We start from the raw sequence: 16,569 nt of genomic DNA on the forward strand, positions 1-16,569 counted from the left end.
TCTGGATTTATAAGTCCGTGACTGCTGTTACGGTCACGGTAGGGCAGATGCTGCTTTGGGAAGATGCCAGGTCCCCGTGCCAACGGCTGGCTGGACAGTTCTCACTGTGGCTCCGGGGAGGCCTTTTCCAGGCCCTCTGCTGCCCCTCCACCCCGAGGACACTGCCTGGCAGACAAGGCATGAGTGGTGAAAGACCGTGTGGCCAGGGACCAGATATTTGCCCTGTAAAGCTGCGAATCGCAGTTCTACTTCTGGGATGGCATGGATGTGTTTTCTCTCTGAAGCTGGTTTTTAGAATTTCCGAGACCGTTGTCGTCTGTACTTTGTGCTGTACTGTGAGCACAGAATAGCAGAAGGGGATGACACAAGCTGAGATGGTTGGACGGCATCACCAACTCAATGGACATGAGTTTGGGCAAGCTCCAGGAGAGAGCGAAGGACAGGAGAGCCTGGCGTGCTGCAGGCCATGGGGTCGCAAAGAGTCAAACACAACTTAGCAGCTGAACAACAAACACCAACTCCGTATTCAGATCCATTTTCCTTCTGTAAAAAAATTTTTTAACTTTATTACTTGACTCTTCATACAACATAAGTGTATTGAGCAGATGCTGTTTTGGAGTCGGAAGATAATAGTGAATGCAATCAAGTCTTCACTTTCATTAAGCTTATCTTCTAATGGCAGAGAGAGCAATACAACAAATATGTATTGTGAGGTAGTTAAATCCTGGGAAGAAAGGCTAAAATGGGGTAGGAGGATTGACTGGGGATGTCGTTTTTCGATAAGGTAATTGAGGAAGGCCTGGAATAAGACAGAATTTGGAAAGTGGCTCGAGTGAAGAGGAGAGGTAAGCCTTGCAATTGGCGGGGAAGCATCAAAGCCAGAGGTTGTAGCGTATGCAGAGGCCCTGCGGGGATGGTGGTTCCGGGGAGTGAGAAGACAGTGTCGCGGGGGCCTGGGGGAGCAGCACAGATCCGGCACTGTGGCCTGGGTGAGGACTGGCGGGTTCTCAGCTGAGGTGGGTAGCCCTTCTAGACCTGTGACCTTGGCACGTCAGTGCATCGCTTAGTCTTAAGTGGATTCCACCGTGGCCACTGTGTAGGCGCAAGCCTGGCATCAGGAAGGCTTGTCAGGCCCAGGATCACACCCAGGCCCCTTCCCTGGAAGCATGGCGTCCTAACCCCTGACCACCAGGGGCTGCCCCTGAAATGTTCAGCTCTTGACTATAACAGCCTTTTTTTTTGGCCTTTAATAAATTTTTGTTGGAGTACAACTAGTTGCTTTTCAATGTCGTGTTAGTTTCTGCTGTAGAGCAGAGTGGATCAGCTGTACATGCATCCCCTCGTTTTCGCATTGCCCCCCATCTAGGTCCCCACAGAGCCCTGATAGAGTTCCCTGGGCCGCACACTGGCTTCTCATGGTTCTCTGTTTTAGGCATAGTACTGTATACGTGTCAGTCCCAGGCTCCCAGCTCATTCCATTCTGCGATTTTCCCCTCGGCGTCCATATATTTGTTCCCTATGCCCATGCCTCTCTCTGGCTGCCTTCGTTTAAACCGTTGCCGTTTATCTTCTCTTCGGAAAGGAAAGGAGAATGGTGTCCTGTCATATACCAGCTTATCCCTCCTTTCTCCACTGGTTCTTCTTCCTTGGAATTTTTGTCCTTACATTTTCCTCTTGACCGTTTCACCTTCTGGCATACTCCAGTCTACACCTTGTTCCTTTTGTGTCTCTCATCACCTTGTTTATTTCCTCTATCTCAGTGCCTAGAAAGGAAGTCTTATTTTCCTAGAGTCACAGACCTTTTTAGGGTTAGAAGGAACAAGATCACCTAGTCCACCCCCTGCCATCAGGCACGTGAAGTATTCCCTCCTCTTTTCAGGTCGGTCAGCTGAGTTTAAATAGTTCCGTGATGTGCAGAGGCTGTGCATCTGTTAAGTAACCAGGCTCTGGAATTAGGGTTTCCTTCCACCTAACATAATACTCCTCATTATAAGGGCTGATATTTGGTAGATACTTCATCAAAGGAATTTCAGGCACTAGAATCCCTGATATGTGAGGCCTTGAGAAACCTAATGGGATGACATAGTTGATACTGCACTTGGCTTCCACACATGACTTTAGGGAATGAATACTCCTTTAAGTAAAAGACTCAGGCTTCGCTTTTTAGAGCTTTCTGTGGGGGAAATGGTCTGAAATATTATTTTGGATTGTGACTTTTCTTGTTTTTTTTCTTTTTTTACCCCCAGAAGAAAAATTTGCCCAAGCAGTGTGTTTTTTGCTCGTAGACCTGTATATATTAACCTACCAAGCTGAGAAAGCTTTACATCTTCTTGCTGTTCTGGAAAAAATGATTTCACAGGGAAACAATAACAAAAATGGAAAGAATGAGGTGAGTGTTCTGAAGTGATCAGACTAAAATGTAAAGTATGTTTAGTATTTGTGGTCACTAAGTATTATTTTAATAGGTTTATTGAAACATAATTCACATACACAGAATTTATCCTTTTAAAGAGTACAGTTCAGTGGGTTTTAGTATACTCACATAATTGTGCAACCATTACCACTATCTGAATTCCAGAACATTTGTCATCACTCCAGAAAGAAACCCTGTACCTGTTAGCAGTCATTCCCATTCCCTCCTTCCCTCAGCCTCTGGTAACCGCTGGTCTGCTTTCTTTTTTTTTTTTTTTGATGATAACCTTGCCATTACTTTTTGTTTTTTGGCTGCACTGGCTCTTAGTTGCCGTGTACAGGCTTTCTCTAGTTTCAGTGCTTGGACTTCTCACTGGTGGCTTCTCTTGTTGCAGAGCACAGGCTTTAGTATTTGTGGGGCATGGGTTTAGTTGTCCCACAGCATGAGGGATCTTCCCAGACTCTGGATCGAACTGGTATCCCTTGCATTGCAAGGCAAATTCTTAGCCCACCAGGAAGTCCCAAAGAAAGTTTTTTCTTTCTTTTTTTTTTTTTACAAAAGATTTCTTTATGTTATTTTTAGACTGTGGTGGGCCTCCAATGCTGCGTGCAGGCTTTGTGTAGTTGTGGGGAGTTGGCTTCAGTAATTGCAGCACGCAGGCTCAGAGTTGGAGTGGGCAGGCTTAGTTGCTCCAAGGCATGTGGGATCTTCCCAGACCAGGGATCAAACTGGCGTCCCTTGCATTGCAAGGCAGATTCTTCACCACTGGACTGCCCACAGAGGGAAGCCCACAGAGGAAATTTTTAAAGAGGGAATGACATGATCTGTTCTGTGTTTTAGGAAGATAATCAGTTTTGCCTAAGTAATATCCATGCTTTTTAAACCTAGCCCATCATTATACTCAACTGTGAGCTGCTTAAGAGTTTCCTGTCACGCACCCAAATGTGACTTGGGATTCAGAATCTTGAAAATGTTCTCTAGGTGATTCAGATTAGCTCACTTGTAAGTCAGTGATTTCAGTTATGGTCAAAAATATTTAATCTTGGTTAACTTTGTTTTACCACCCCACAGACCGGTAATAATACCAACAAAGACGGATCTAATCATAAAGCTGAAGGTGGAGCGCTAATAGAAGCTGCGAAGTCAAAGATACATCAGGTAGCGTAAAGTTTCAGAGAAGTTACACGTGACATGTATTTACTTGTAGTTATGAATGCTGAAGGATGTGATCACTGAAAACAATAAGTAATCAAAGACATGTATGTTTATTCATTTTGAAGTAATAAAGTTTAGAACCACAGTTATCGAAGTATATTTTGCTTAAGGTGATTATGTAATATTATTTCTTTTAATTCTCTATAGAAAATTGAGAGAAATGGCCCAGGAACGTATTGGATGATAAAAATCAGTTTGTAGAATTTGAAAATTCATTGTTAGTTAGCCATATACAGTTAAGGATTGGTAGGATTTTTGCTTGGAACTTAGATATAAATTTCATTCAACCATATTTTAGTTTTTAAAAGTGTATTCCAAGAGAGAAATTTTTTTTAAAAAATGTATATTCCAAGAGTACAGTAAAAATAGATTAAGATAATTTAAAAAAATTTTTTTAAATCCACTTTCACAAGTACCTGGTATAACTGTGTTGTGAATAGATTGGGTTTAGGTTTAATTTTCTTAACTAGAAAGTAAAACTTCCATGTCAATGTATGGCAAAAACTACTACAATATTGTAAAGTAATTAGCCTGCAACTAATAAAAATACATGAAAAAAAGAAAGTAAAACTTCTTCAGCATGTGTAAGTTCACCACAGTTCCTACATACTAGTGTTTTTCCTTTGACAGTATAAAGTAAGAGCATATATCCAAATGAAGTCCCTAAAGGCATGCAAAAGGGAAATCAAGTCCGTCATGAATACAGCTGGGAATGTAAGTTTCTTGACTTTTTTTCTTCAATTGGTAGCTTTTATGTCCCAAATTTTCTTATTTTCACCATAGTTATTTGTCAGTTTTAAGTAACTTACGTTCATTGTAGTGTATGTATATTGCCAGATAAAAGCCTTTATATTGAATTGTGAACTACTGATCATTCGGTGTGTATAGTTTATTACAGTGTTTTTCTCACTTAAAACTGTAACAAACATTTCCCCCTTAGTATACTGCTGTCCAGAATTCTGTGAGCGATTTATCACAATTAACTTAAACATTTACTGTTATTAGATACTGTAGTATTTTTTTTAGACTATACTCAACACATTTATTAAAGGTAAATAATTTGGTTGTTGCCCAAACCTGCCCCTTCCAAATGATCTTTGGCTCGACATTACCTTCAGTTTGATTGGTGCTAAGAGCATTTGAGTTAAAAATACCCTTTCCTTTCCCTCCACCCCAACCCTGCACTGGTAAGTAGCCTTAAGACAGTAAAGAGACAGATACTTTTAGGAAAACTGTAAATTAAAAGTGTGAAGTCATAAAGAGGTACAGTTTATAGTAGGAAAAGTTCAGGAAAGTTGACTCTAGAAATCTCAGGCAGGATCCAAATTAGCCACTAGGTCAGTTTCAAGGGATTTCAGAGAACATTGTAGCCCAGACCTGAGGGGTAGACTTGAGGCTATTATCAAGTCTTTTCGGGGAGAAAAGACACGAATCCCTTTCTTTAAGGATGCCATCATCAGAGGGGAGAGATGAACAGGAAAGTAAATCATTGTTAGTCATACCCACATCAGGGAAAACTTCAGGAGCGAATTTCAGGAGAAGTGAAAGCTGGTCTGTGATCCAAAACACGATTATTGTATTGTTGAAATAATCACCGTTGAAAACAGGCATTCTGTTAGGAAATTTTTCCATTCATAAAATGACACCTTTTCCCCCCTACTTGGAAAAGCATTTAATTATTTGTATCTTGGGTTCCAATGAAGGTGTATTTGTGTCCTAGAAGATAAGGGAGATCACCAGTCTATAATAATCACTAAGATGAAGGACCTAGTTCTGTTAAATTGGCTTTCAGTTAATAGTATAATAGATGAAGACAGTCATTGCTATCTGCAAAGGATACGTTGCAGACTATATTCTTATTCATACATGTTGTATGTATTTTTTTAGGTAGACATTTAATGATTCAGTTTGTAAAGTGCTGCCTGCCAGGTCTCATTGCTTCAGATTGTGAAAGCAACAGGAAAGTCAGAGACCATAGTTTTCACGACCTTGACTTAACGTGGTTCGGTTATGCCCTTGACCACGTTCCAGTGCAGTGGTGTGATTATGATTTCGCATTAGGTGTCTGAAAACAAACTGTAAGAAACTTGTGTTTTCTTTACAGTCTGCACCTTCCCTGTTTCTTAAGAGCAATTTTGAGTACTTAAGAGGCAATTATCGAAAAGCTGTGAAACTGTTGAATAGTTCAAACATTGCTGAGCATCCAGGATTCATGAAAACAGGTAAAAGAAAATTGTGAAGTTTTGGTGTTTTCTTCCTGATTTTTCTACGCCTTGTTGCTTTTTGTTTTTCCTAGGCTGCTATTCAGAGTGACTTTTGCTCATTTTTTGAATGAAAATATTTTTTATTTCTGCTGCAGAAAATTCCTAGAATTTTCTTCTTCTTCTTCTTTTTTTTTTTTAAAGAATTTTCTTTTATTACTTGTTTCCATTTTAAGAGATGCCTCACTTCTTCTCCTACATGTCTTTCACCTCAGATACTCTTTCGGTCGTTTTGGTTTTAATACCAGCTTAGAGATTGTGTCCAAGGCATAAGGACTTTGGGCTTTTGCTTTGGGAAATGAGAGACCTTTTAAGGAAATGAGATGACAGTGATTTTACTTTTTCCCTTCTCTCCCATAAAAGCAGTGATATTATGAAATATTTTTTAGACCATTATATTGAAAATATTTTTATAAATTAGGAATTTACTTACTGCTATTCTTTCCTCTATTTAGAAAGCCTTAACAAATTGTTTAATATTAATAGTAAAATGAAAGGTAAAATTTGCAGCTCTCATTTAAGTTCGTGTCATTGCTGTTTTATGGAGAAGGAGGAAGAAAATCGGTTTATTCAAGAAATGAGGTTAAACTAGTGAAGATATTTTGGACTAAGTTCAGAATGCAAAAGATAAATAAATATTTGTTTCATCTGAGATTCTGTTTAGACCAGTGTACAAAACATAAATGTAAACACACTCAGACCTTCCCCATTCACCCCTTTGGTCCAGTGGAGTCATAAAGGACAGAAAAAGGCAGTGTTTTCCATTATAGTTCTCTCAAGTACTCTCCTTATTCTGAGTACCCATGTCTAATTCTGCTAAATTTTTATTTTTCATGTTTTTATTGTCATAATTTCCCCTCAGAGACCCTCTAACACCCAAACTGAAATGGTCTTTCAGACTAAAAAGATAATATATATTGCAGAAATTTTACCTAGGATTGTCTTCACGCTGATTTCAGAATTGATATTGTCAGTCTTTAAAATGGAACCAGACATGTAGTTGACTAGTCAACACTTATAATCTAGTAGGAAGGATTTTATATATAGTTGTATACTTTATGTATTGATATTTTTCATCGTATTTATTTTAAAATCTTTCATTTGCTTGCCATGTATAAAATTCAGTGTTTGCTGCTGATAAAGTAGGCCTGTTAGAGAAGATTTGGGAATAGTTTTTCTTAAATTGTTCATAATGCCACCCACAAGAAACAACCTCCTTTAAAACATATTTCTTACTCTTTTATTCTTCAGCCTAGATTTTTTTCTTTCTTAAATATTATCACTGCTTAATTTTAAGATAAAATTAAATTTAAATTAAAAATAAGTTAAATTTAAAGCAAAATGAAGCCAGCCTTTCGTTTTTAGCATTAAGCATTGAATGAATATTCTGATTATTAATTTTATCAATCTAGTTTGGTATTTTATATCATTGAGGAAAAGTCAGACTGTCAGCAAATTGTTTAGGAATGTTTGGGAAACCATTTAGAAAAAGAAAACTAAAAAAAGAAAGAAAACTAAAGCTTGGATTGCTTTCATTACACCAAAATAAAATCCAGACACATGCAGGATTAAAAAGTAAAAATAAAATCATAAAGACAACAAAAGAAAACTTGGATGACTATCTTATTTTTGTGGTGAAGAAGCCTTGATTAAACATTATCCAAAATCTCAGAACTATACAGTTTAGAAAAGATGACTAAGTTTGACCACATAAAAATGTAAAACTTTTTATAATTAAAAACATAAGCATACACATACACACACTCTAACCAAGTCACAAGACAGATGACAAGCTGGCAGTGGGGGGGAATAATTGAAACACATGGGACAGAAGGTTTCTATAATGTACACACTAGCAGGTAACCAATAGGAAAACATCTGTAACCAGATCTTTTACATGGGTTAAGAACTAGGAAGAGGCAAGTGTACAGGATAAGAAATACAAATGTCCAACTCACACAGGAAGATAGATGCTCAGCCATCATCATAGTTAAAGGAGTATGAATGGAAAGAAGAGTGGAGACAGAGTTGAACAAAACAGGATTTTACACATTCTATTTGCATGTTCTTTAATATACTTCTATCGCTTCTGTAACTTGCTTCTTTCCTCCCCAGAACTGTTGTGTGGATGCAATTTGTACTTACTATGTTACTAATAAATACTTCTTGTCTTCTGCATTTTTGTATCATTTGCCTGTGGTTATTAAAAATGAAATCAGAAAAAGATAAAAAGGCTAACAAAATCATTATGCTGAAAAAAAAAATCAATATGCTGGATTTATTTATCACCTTTAATAAGAGATTCTAAGAGAAAGGAGTTTACAGAATTTTCAGATGTTTTCCTAAATTTTGTATGCCTTGTAAACTGTTCTCTAGTGTCTGAGTGGCATTGAATATAGAATTAACTCAAGCCCCAAAAGCCTGATTCTTGTAGGATGTGTATCACCAGTAAAATTAGCTTGTGGACAGATCTGTTGTTTTTCTCAGGTGAATGCTTGCGGTGCATGTTCTGGAATAATCTTGGTTGTATCCATTTTGCCATGAGCAAGCACAATTTGGGAATTTTCTACTTTAAGAAGGCTCTACAGGAGAATGACGATGTCTGTGCCCAGCTCAGCGCGGGCAGCGCCGATCCAGGTAAGCCCACGGGTGGCGGCAGCTTCTGTTTCACTGCTCGAGGAAAGCATGGTTTCAGGGAGCAGGTACCTGGTTAAAATGCTTGTCATGTGTCCTTACATACACATGATCCTACCCCAGAAATTGACTCTGGATTTTTAGTAGATATTGCTACTTTGTGTAGCAAGGTGTTAGGAATAATAAACAAAGAAGTTCAAATTACATTCACTTTTTCATGGATTTGAAAAATCAGTAATCTCATGTGGTAATGTTATAAAGCAAAGTATTTTCCTAAGATTTCTTAACTCTGCCAAACTAGTTTGTTTTTTTTTTGTTTGTGCTTTTTTTTTTTTTTTTAATTCATTTTGGCTGCGCCAGGTCTGACTTGCAGCACTCAAGATCTTCTTCATTGCCGCATGAGGTATCTCTTAGTTGAGGCATGCAGGATCTAGTTCCCTGACCAGGGATCAAACCCAGACCCTCCTACCTTGGGAGCGTGAGGTCTTAGCCACGAGACCACCAGGGAAGTCCCTAAACTAGTTTTATTCTAGCCTTTTTTTTTTTTCTTCAGGGGGTGTCATATGTGATATGGTTGGCAGCACCTGACAATCTTTAAGCAAATTTATGGAGTTTATCCCTTTATATTCTTGGTATGTGGATCCTTGATCTGAAGTCCTTAGAATCAGGCAATTGTGTAGTTTAAAGACTATTTAATTGATGAAAAATATATCCAAAAAATCACACACAGTCTCTCTCTCTCCCTTTTTTTGGCCACACCACACGGCTTGTGGGATCTTAGTTCCTTGACCAGGGATCAAACCTGGGTGGGCCCCAACAGTGAAAGCGCCAAGTCCTAACCACTGGACTGCCAAGGAATCCCTCCTCTCATTTTATTATGGCCTATGAAAGAAAGGAGAAGAGGGAGGCAGAGGGGGAGATGGTTAGATAGCATCACCGCCTCAATAGATAGGAATTTAAACAAACTCCAGGAGATAGTGAAGGCCAGGGAAGCCTAGCATGCTGCAGTCCATGGGGTCACAAAGAATCAGACACAACTTAGTGACTGAACAGCTACAACAATGAAAATTAGAATAAGTGAATGAACACTAGTCATTGTAGGTATAGTAAATTTTTGTTTCCGTAGTAAAGTTCCCTAAAACCCTAACATTAGCTGAATACTTCTGGTTAAGAAAATACATGATGATCAGATGGCTGTGATGTGCGTAGTCACTCAGTCTTGTCCGACTCTTTACAACCCCGTGGACTGTAGCCCACCAGGCTCCTCTGTCCATGGGATTCTCCAGGCAAGAATACCGGCGTAGCTTGCCACACACTCCAGAGGATCTTCCCAAGCCAGGGATCAAACCCAGGTCTCCCGCACCGTAGGGGGAGTCTTTAGCACCTGAACCACCAGGGAAGCCTCGCTGAACTGAAAGTGAAGAGGAGGGACATCTACTTACAGGCGCTAAGAGTGCAGAGAGGTAGTATAAGGTTCACTGGAGTGAGAGAGGGTCCTACCTCTGTCTTTGCCTTCCTGGAACATCGTTGCCTGGGGAGTTGGCACACGAGAAGACACATCTCTGGCTCCTTGAGCACAGACAACTGAGATGCCTCTGGAGGATATGTGTCAGGTCGCGGGTGGAGATCATCATTGTGGTGGGAGGTGTTTACACCTTCAGATTGAGAATTGGGGTCCTCGGTGTCAGACAAGGTACTGGTTAAGTACTTAGTGAAGAAAGGTTTTCAGCGGAGCTGCTATTGTAAATCTAATGGTTTGTTCTCATCTGCTTTTTATCATCAGGCAAAAAATTTTCAGGAAGACCTATGTGTACATTACTAACCAACAAGAGGTATGAGTTGCTCTATAACTGTGGGATTCAGCTGCTTCACATTGGAAGGCCGCTCGCTGCGTTTGAGTGTCTGATTGAAGCGGTTCAGGTTTATCACGCAAACCCCCGCCTCTGGCTGCGGCTGGCTGAATGCTGCATTGCTGCCAATAAGGGAGTGAGTCTCTATCTTTTTTGAACCCCCACCCCCACTTGCTGCCCCCTCCCCTTGCTGACTCTCAGGGAGTTTGTAAAGATAGTCTTCCGTTCCTTATCAGTTGGACAAAATTTAGTTTCGTGAAGTCATGTTTTCACTTTCTGGCTCTTGGTAAGAATGACCACATGTGTCAGCAGTCAACGTTGAAAAGTTGAAGCCATTCAGAAGGTCGTATCTGTTGCAGCAGTGGTCTGCTAGCTGCCGGGGCAGGGGCCACGCCGTCAGCTGGCGTGAAAGTGCTGTGTGTACCCGGTGATTAAACGAGGACTGCTGATAACACAGCAAGTGTGGAAAGAACCGTGTTAGGCTGTGTTTCCTCCAGTGCCCGCAGGTTTACTTCTGATTCGGTAGATGATGTGGAGTTAGTGGATTACCGGGCTTTTTCTCTCTGACACATGTCCATGCACAGTGGTTATGAGAAATAGACCAGTTTACACTAGCATCCATGCCTAGATTATCGCCAAACAGTGGGTGACGAAAGCCTTTTGAATCTCAGGTTGGGGAGGGGTCAGTGGGCGGTGGGGGAACGACAGGTCGTATCAGATTCACCAGCTGTCTGTACCACCCCGTCTCCTAGCCACCCCCCGCCCTTGCTAGGCTCTAGTGGGTATGGCATCCAGAGGTTTTGCCTGGCATGTCTGCCATGGGGAACAGCACTTCCTGAAAAGCAACTATAGGAACTAAAGGGATTAAACAGGTGTGTCTGCCTGGCAGTTGTCACACTTGATACAAGCAATTTGATTTGAGTTTGCCACCACTGGGAGAAGAGGTGAATGTTGTCTTTGAAAGACTTTAGTGGGTTATTTCATTGTACTTTTCCTTCCTATCAAGAGACAGCTTTCTTAATGGGTAATTCTTAAATTAACTGATAAACAATTCTAGGTATAATTTATTTTTTTTTTTTAAACAAAAGGGATCTCTAGAAATTGCTTATTCTCTTTAACGAGATGAATTTAATTAGTGTTGGAGGCTCTAGTGAGGTTTAGTTATTTTCTTTTAAAATGACTTATTTTTAGAAATGGTGCGTTTAGGATTGTCTGTCTTCTGTGGATTTCATGAGGTTTTTTTTTTTCTGTCCTGTTTTCTTCTAGAAAATTGTAAATTTGTAAATTTTTTAAAAATGGCAAAAATGATTTGGTTGTGAAAACCTGGTAGATACCAGAACACTCACAATCCTGTGCTACTAACAGGAAATTTGCCATAAATAATTACATATCTTTGCACTTCTCCTCCTAGAACCTGAGGTAAAATCAGCCCCAAAATACTCTTGAGTAACATGAGAGAGGAAAATCCCAACAGGAGAAATTATAAACTCCAAGTAAAATTGTGTAACGTTTCTTTTAATTTACTCAGGACAGAAGGGATGCTGGACAAAGTTTTACTTTCCGAAAATAAACTCATTTATCAATAAGCAGTAACTTGGTGATACCAAGGAGGTAATTTTGTCCTCATTATCTAATGCATGTTGTTTCAGACCTCTTTTGGCAGATGCAGGGTTTTTGTTTACCTTAGCAATGTATACTATATATAAGAAAATATTTACTAAATAAAAAATATAGATTCAGAGTATTTAAGAGAAGACTACTTAAAAAAATCACCACATACCATTTACTTTTCTGGATATGTGCCATTTATTTTTCTGAGTTCTGAAAATTACTTCTTGAATGTGGTTACTGCCAAGCCACTATAAAATTATGAATATTTTAATCACATAATATTTTACATTAAGACTGTTCTGGCACGCTCTCTGGCTGTTGGTGTCCTATTGAATCTGTGGTCTGTTTGGAGGATTTTTAGTCCCATCCAGATCTAGCCATCTGATCAGCTTCTACAGCCTTAAGGATCAGGGAAGAGAGTATGGACAGACTGTTGAAAGGCCTTCTCTTCTGACCTCCTTCTAATCGTGGTTCAGAACACCTACCCTTTCTTTATTTTCCACTAGTATTCCTTAGCTGCCTCCTCAATAAAAAAAATTAGTTCCAGTCACTTTTATTGTATTTTTTTATACGTCATGTAATTCTTTCTAAAATGAAGATACATGTAAATCCTTGCTTTGTTAAAAGTCACACGTATATGGAGGTAGAACCATGAGAAAGTTGTATTAGGGAGGAAGAAGTCACAGCGCAGAAACAACGCGTTGCGAGGTGGACTTTTTGCAGGGCAGAGTTATCTCTGCAAGTCCATATGAGTTGTCTCCAGTTTGTCCCTGTGTGTGAGAATCTGCAGTACTTTATGAAATGCAGGTAAATCAGAGACTTAGCATGAAGGAGGGGACGATAAAGGAAGTTGGCACCACCAAGCTCCTATAGTGAGATTGTGTACTGTAGTGAAATATCCTAAAATATTTGTATATGTGCCAGTAGCTTTTACTATTTTCAGTTTAATGTTTACAGGGCTGTAGGATTTTAATTTCCTGGGAGGTGAGGATCGTGCCTATGATAAATGTTGACATATGTAGCTTGTTTGTGTATATGTTTTTGACACTGTAATTAATACTTTCAGTTAAGAAGGGAGAGATCTGTGTTTTAGGAAATGGAGCTACGTCCCTTCTCTCATTCACTGTGTTTCTGTGGCTCTTAGTTTCTTTAAGAAAGAAAATGCCCAAAGTGCCCGTCATATCCAGCATGGTGCCTAGGGCACAGACTGGTCCAAATAAATCATTCTGAATAAACACTTGAGTCATTTTTCTGTAATACATTCTTTTTTTATATTCTTTTCCATTATAGTTTTTCTTGGGATATTGAATATTGTTCTCTCTCCTGTACAGTAGCACCTTGTTGTTACTTGAGTCACTCTTGAATTGCTCTTTTGCCTCAGATTTGTCTCAGAGCTTATACTAATAAAGTGTAGTGTATGTCACTGACTTTTAGCCCCGTGTCCTCTCCTCTTCATTACCAAACATTTATCACCCAAAACACCACATTGGTGGATCTTAAGAAGGTTCTTAGAGTAATTGTGAAAGGTCCTGGGTTATTTTTCATACCTCATCTTACAATTCCATTAAATTAATTAGAAATTATTTGTGTTTTGTAGACTTCTGAACAAGAAACAAAAGGTCTTCCAAGTAAAAAAGGAATTGTACAGTCTATTGTTGGCCAAGGCTATCATCGTAAAATAGTTCTGGCATCACAGTCGATCCAGAATACTGTTTATAAGTAAGTATTTTGCAAAGAGAAAGTGTATGTGTTTAATACTGTTTCATAATAGTGTTATTTATTAAAAAATATGGTTGGAAATTACCTCATAGGAGGAGCCACTTTGTAACTAGATTTTATTGCTGCTTCAACAAATAGACTGCTATGCATAGGTCTGCGGCGAATGTTCTTTCATACGTGATTTTGCTTTGTTATATCCATGGGTGTTGAAGTTGTCCTACGAAACCCTGGTCTATTCAGTGCCATTATCCAGAATGTCCAGAAGAGGGCATCTTGTTGTTTCCTTTTTATATAGTTGATCACTGATGCTTTTCACTTAGTTATTATTTTCTCACAGTCCCAAAAGCTAATTCCTTAGTACTAGGAGAAAAAAGTACTGTTACATATATCAACAAAGGTAATATAAAGCTGTCTCATGTAGAAGAGCTTTTCAGTTGAAGAACTTTTAAATATGAACATCTTTATCTCTTACAAAGATTCCAGTTTGGAGTTGCTACTATTTCTAAAGTAGTAGGCTTTGTAAAAAAATTTCTGCTTTGTCCAAAGTAAAATTGTTCACTGCCATTTAAAAGTTTTGTCAAAGTTTCAAAAACATATCTGGCACACAACATTTTGCTCTTTATTTCAACAGTAACACAGATTTCTTTCAAAGACAAGTTAAAACATCACTTCCCTACCATTTTAAAATTGTTACACCTTTTCACTTTTTTCTCCCTAATACAGCTGATTCAGCTTGATATATAAAACCAACGAAATTATATAAAATCTCAACAAAGTTATAAGACTGATAACATTACTTTTTCAAAAGGTAACTGTAAGTAAGATATTTTCAAAAGCAAACATCAACCAAAACAAAGCTCAGATGTGAAAATCTACTTTTCCCCTTCTTTCCAGTTCTGATTGTACCTGTCCTGGCCTTCACTGTGGTTTTTATTGTCTGTAACTCCCTTGTCAAATTAACACTGACATTGCGGGTATCCGTCAAGTTGTCCCTGAAGTTCCATTCCAGCAGAAACAACATGGTGTATAATGCATATACTTGCAATCTATTGCTTATACTTTTTACATCTTATATACAGACATACCTCCCTTTACTGCACTTTGCTATTGCTGAGTTGCACTTTGCAGATAATTGCTTCCCCCCCCCCCCCCAAATTGAAGGTTTGTGACAGTCCTGAGTGGAGCAAATCTGTTGGTGCCATTTTTCCAATAATAGTTATTCACTTTATAATCTGTGTGTCACATTTTGGTCATTCTTGGCACTTTCTCAAACTTTTTCGTCATTATTTGTTATGGTGATCAGTGATCATCGATGGTACTGTTGCAAGAAGATTTTGACTTGCTAAAGGGTAGTGATAGTTAGCATTTAACAATTAATATTAAGACAGGTACGTTGGCTTTTTTTTTTTTAGAGATGATGTTGTTGCAAACTTAATAGGCCACAGCATAGTGTAGGCATTCCTTATATATCCAGTGGGAAACCAAAAAATTTGTGTGACTTATTTAATTGTGATGCTGTCTTTATTGTGGTGGTCTGGAACTGAACCCATGATGTCCCCAAGGTATGCCTGTGTGATATTTAGGCTTTGGATTCTTTAGCATTCTAACTGCTTGTATTACCATTTCTACCTGTCCAAGGGCAAAGCCTTTATTATTTAGTTATGTTGGTTTTATTCCTAATAATGGGGAAGTCTTATTTATTGTTGTCGTTTTGTTAGCTGACTTGGTTTTCTTCTTTTCAGTGATGGACAGTCTTCAGCCATTCCTGTAGCCAGTATGGAGTTTGCGGCCATTTGTCTCCGAAATGCCTTGCTGCTGTTACCTGAAGACCAGCAAGATCCGAAGCAGGAAAATGGATCTAAAAACAGTAATCAGTTAGGGGGCAACCCGGAGAGCAGTGAAAGCAGCGACGCTTGCAGGTATTCCGACTGCTTTGACCTCCCTCGGTCAAGTCTGTGGGTCTTCATTAGTCAGCTTCCATCCAGTAGATAAGTTCCTAAAATCTGCAGCCGGAATTTCCAAAGTTTTCTGTTTTGAGTAATAGGAAGTATGAATGTTTAAGTATTTCTGGGAAATTCCCTGGCGGTCTAGTGGATTCCAGGCTTTCACTGCTGAGGCCTGGGTCAGTCCATGGTTGGGGAACTAAGATCCCACAAGCCACGCAGCTTGGCCAAATGTGTGTGTGTGTGTGTGTGTGTGTGTGTGTGTGTGTGTGTGTGTGTTTTCTTTTTCTACAAGAGAAAAATAAGGTGAAGGCTAAGTGAGGAGAGAATCTTGAAAGAGAAAAGTAGAAAGTAACAGCTTTTCGCTGCTATGACGAATCATTGCAAGAAATCCTGTTGCTGTCAGAGATGGCTTTTTTTAAAAAAAAAAAAACCTTTATTAAAATCAATACTTAAATCCCTAAAACTTCTCTTTTCTTATTATTTTGTGCCTTTTCTCTTAACATGCTGTAAACCACTGACCTTCAGGATATTTCTGGATATTTCTGATTTTCTACATTAAATGAAATATTATGGCAATCTCTAGAAATTGAGGGGCTTCCCAGGTGACTCAGTGGTAAAGAATCAACACAGGTTCAGTCCCTGAATTGAGAAGATCCCCTGGAGTAGGGAATGGCCACCCACTCCAGTATTCTTACCTGGGAAATTCCGTGGCCACAGAAGCATGGCAGGCTACATTCCATGGGGTTGCAACGAGTCAGACAGGAGTGGGTGACTAAGCAGTGAGCGCACAGAGATTGGGAGAATTTTATCTTGTAATAAAACAAACACCGTTATATGTAAAGAGCTCTTTTTTACATATGGCACCTTTAAACTCGAGTCTTCCATCTCAGCATCTTTTCTAAGATGCTAAAAATACAACG

The 16,569-nt window shown here is 39.1% G+C and overlaps 1 protein-coding gene across 2 annotated transcripts in view; it reads left to right on the top strand.

Moving 5' to 3' along the window:
* Positions 1-16,569, top strand: part of CNOT10 (CCR4-NOT transcription complex subunit 10) — a 64,335-nt gene that overhangs the window by 25,012 nt on the left and 22,754 nt on the right. For both annotated transcript variants that reach the window (XM_043886231.1, XM_043886232.1), the window contains exons 5-12: positions 2,247-2,389; positions 3,485-3,571; positions 4,259-4,342; positions 5,733-5,850; positions 8,377-8,526; positions 10,307-10,509; positions 13,582-13,703; positions 15,446-15,622. In XM_043886231.1, the coding sequence (XP_043742166.1) occupies positions 2,247-2,389; positions 3,485-3,571; positions 4,259-4,342; positions 5,733-5,850; positions 8,377-8,526; positions 10,307-10,509; positions 13,582-13,703; positions 15,446-15,622 (1,084 nt within the window). The remainder of the gene's footprint in view (positions 1-2,246; positions 2,390-3,484; positions 3,572-4,258; positions 4,343-5,732; positions 5,851-8,376; positions 8,527-10,306; positions 10,510-13,581; positions 13,704-15,445; positions 15,623-16,569) is intronic.

This window comes from Cervus elaphus, chromosome 24, assembly GCF_910594005.1.
Source record: "Cervus elaphus chromosome 24, mCerEla1.1, whole genome shotgun sequence".
NCBI lineage: Eukaryota > Metazoa > Chordata > Mammalia > Artiodactyla > Cervidae > Cervus > Cervus elaphus.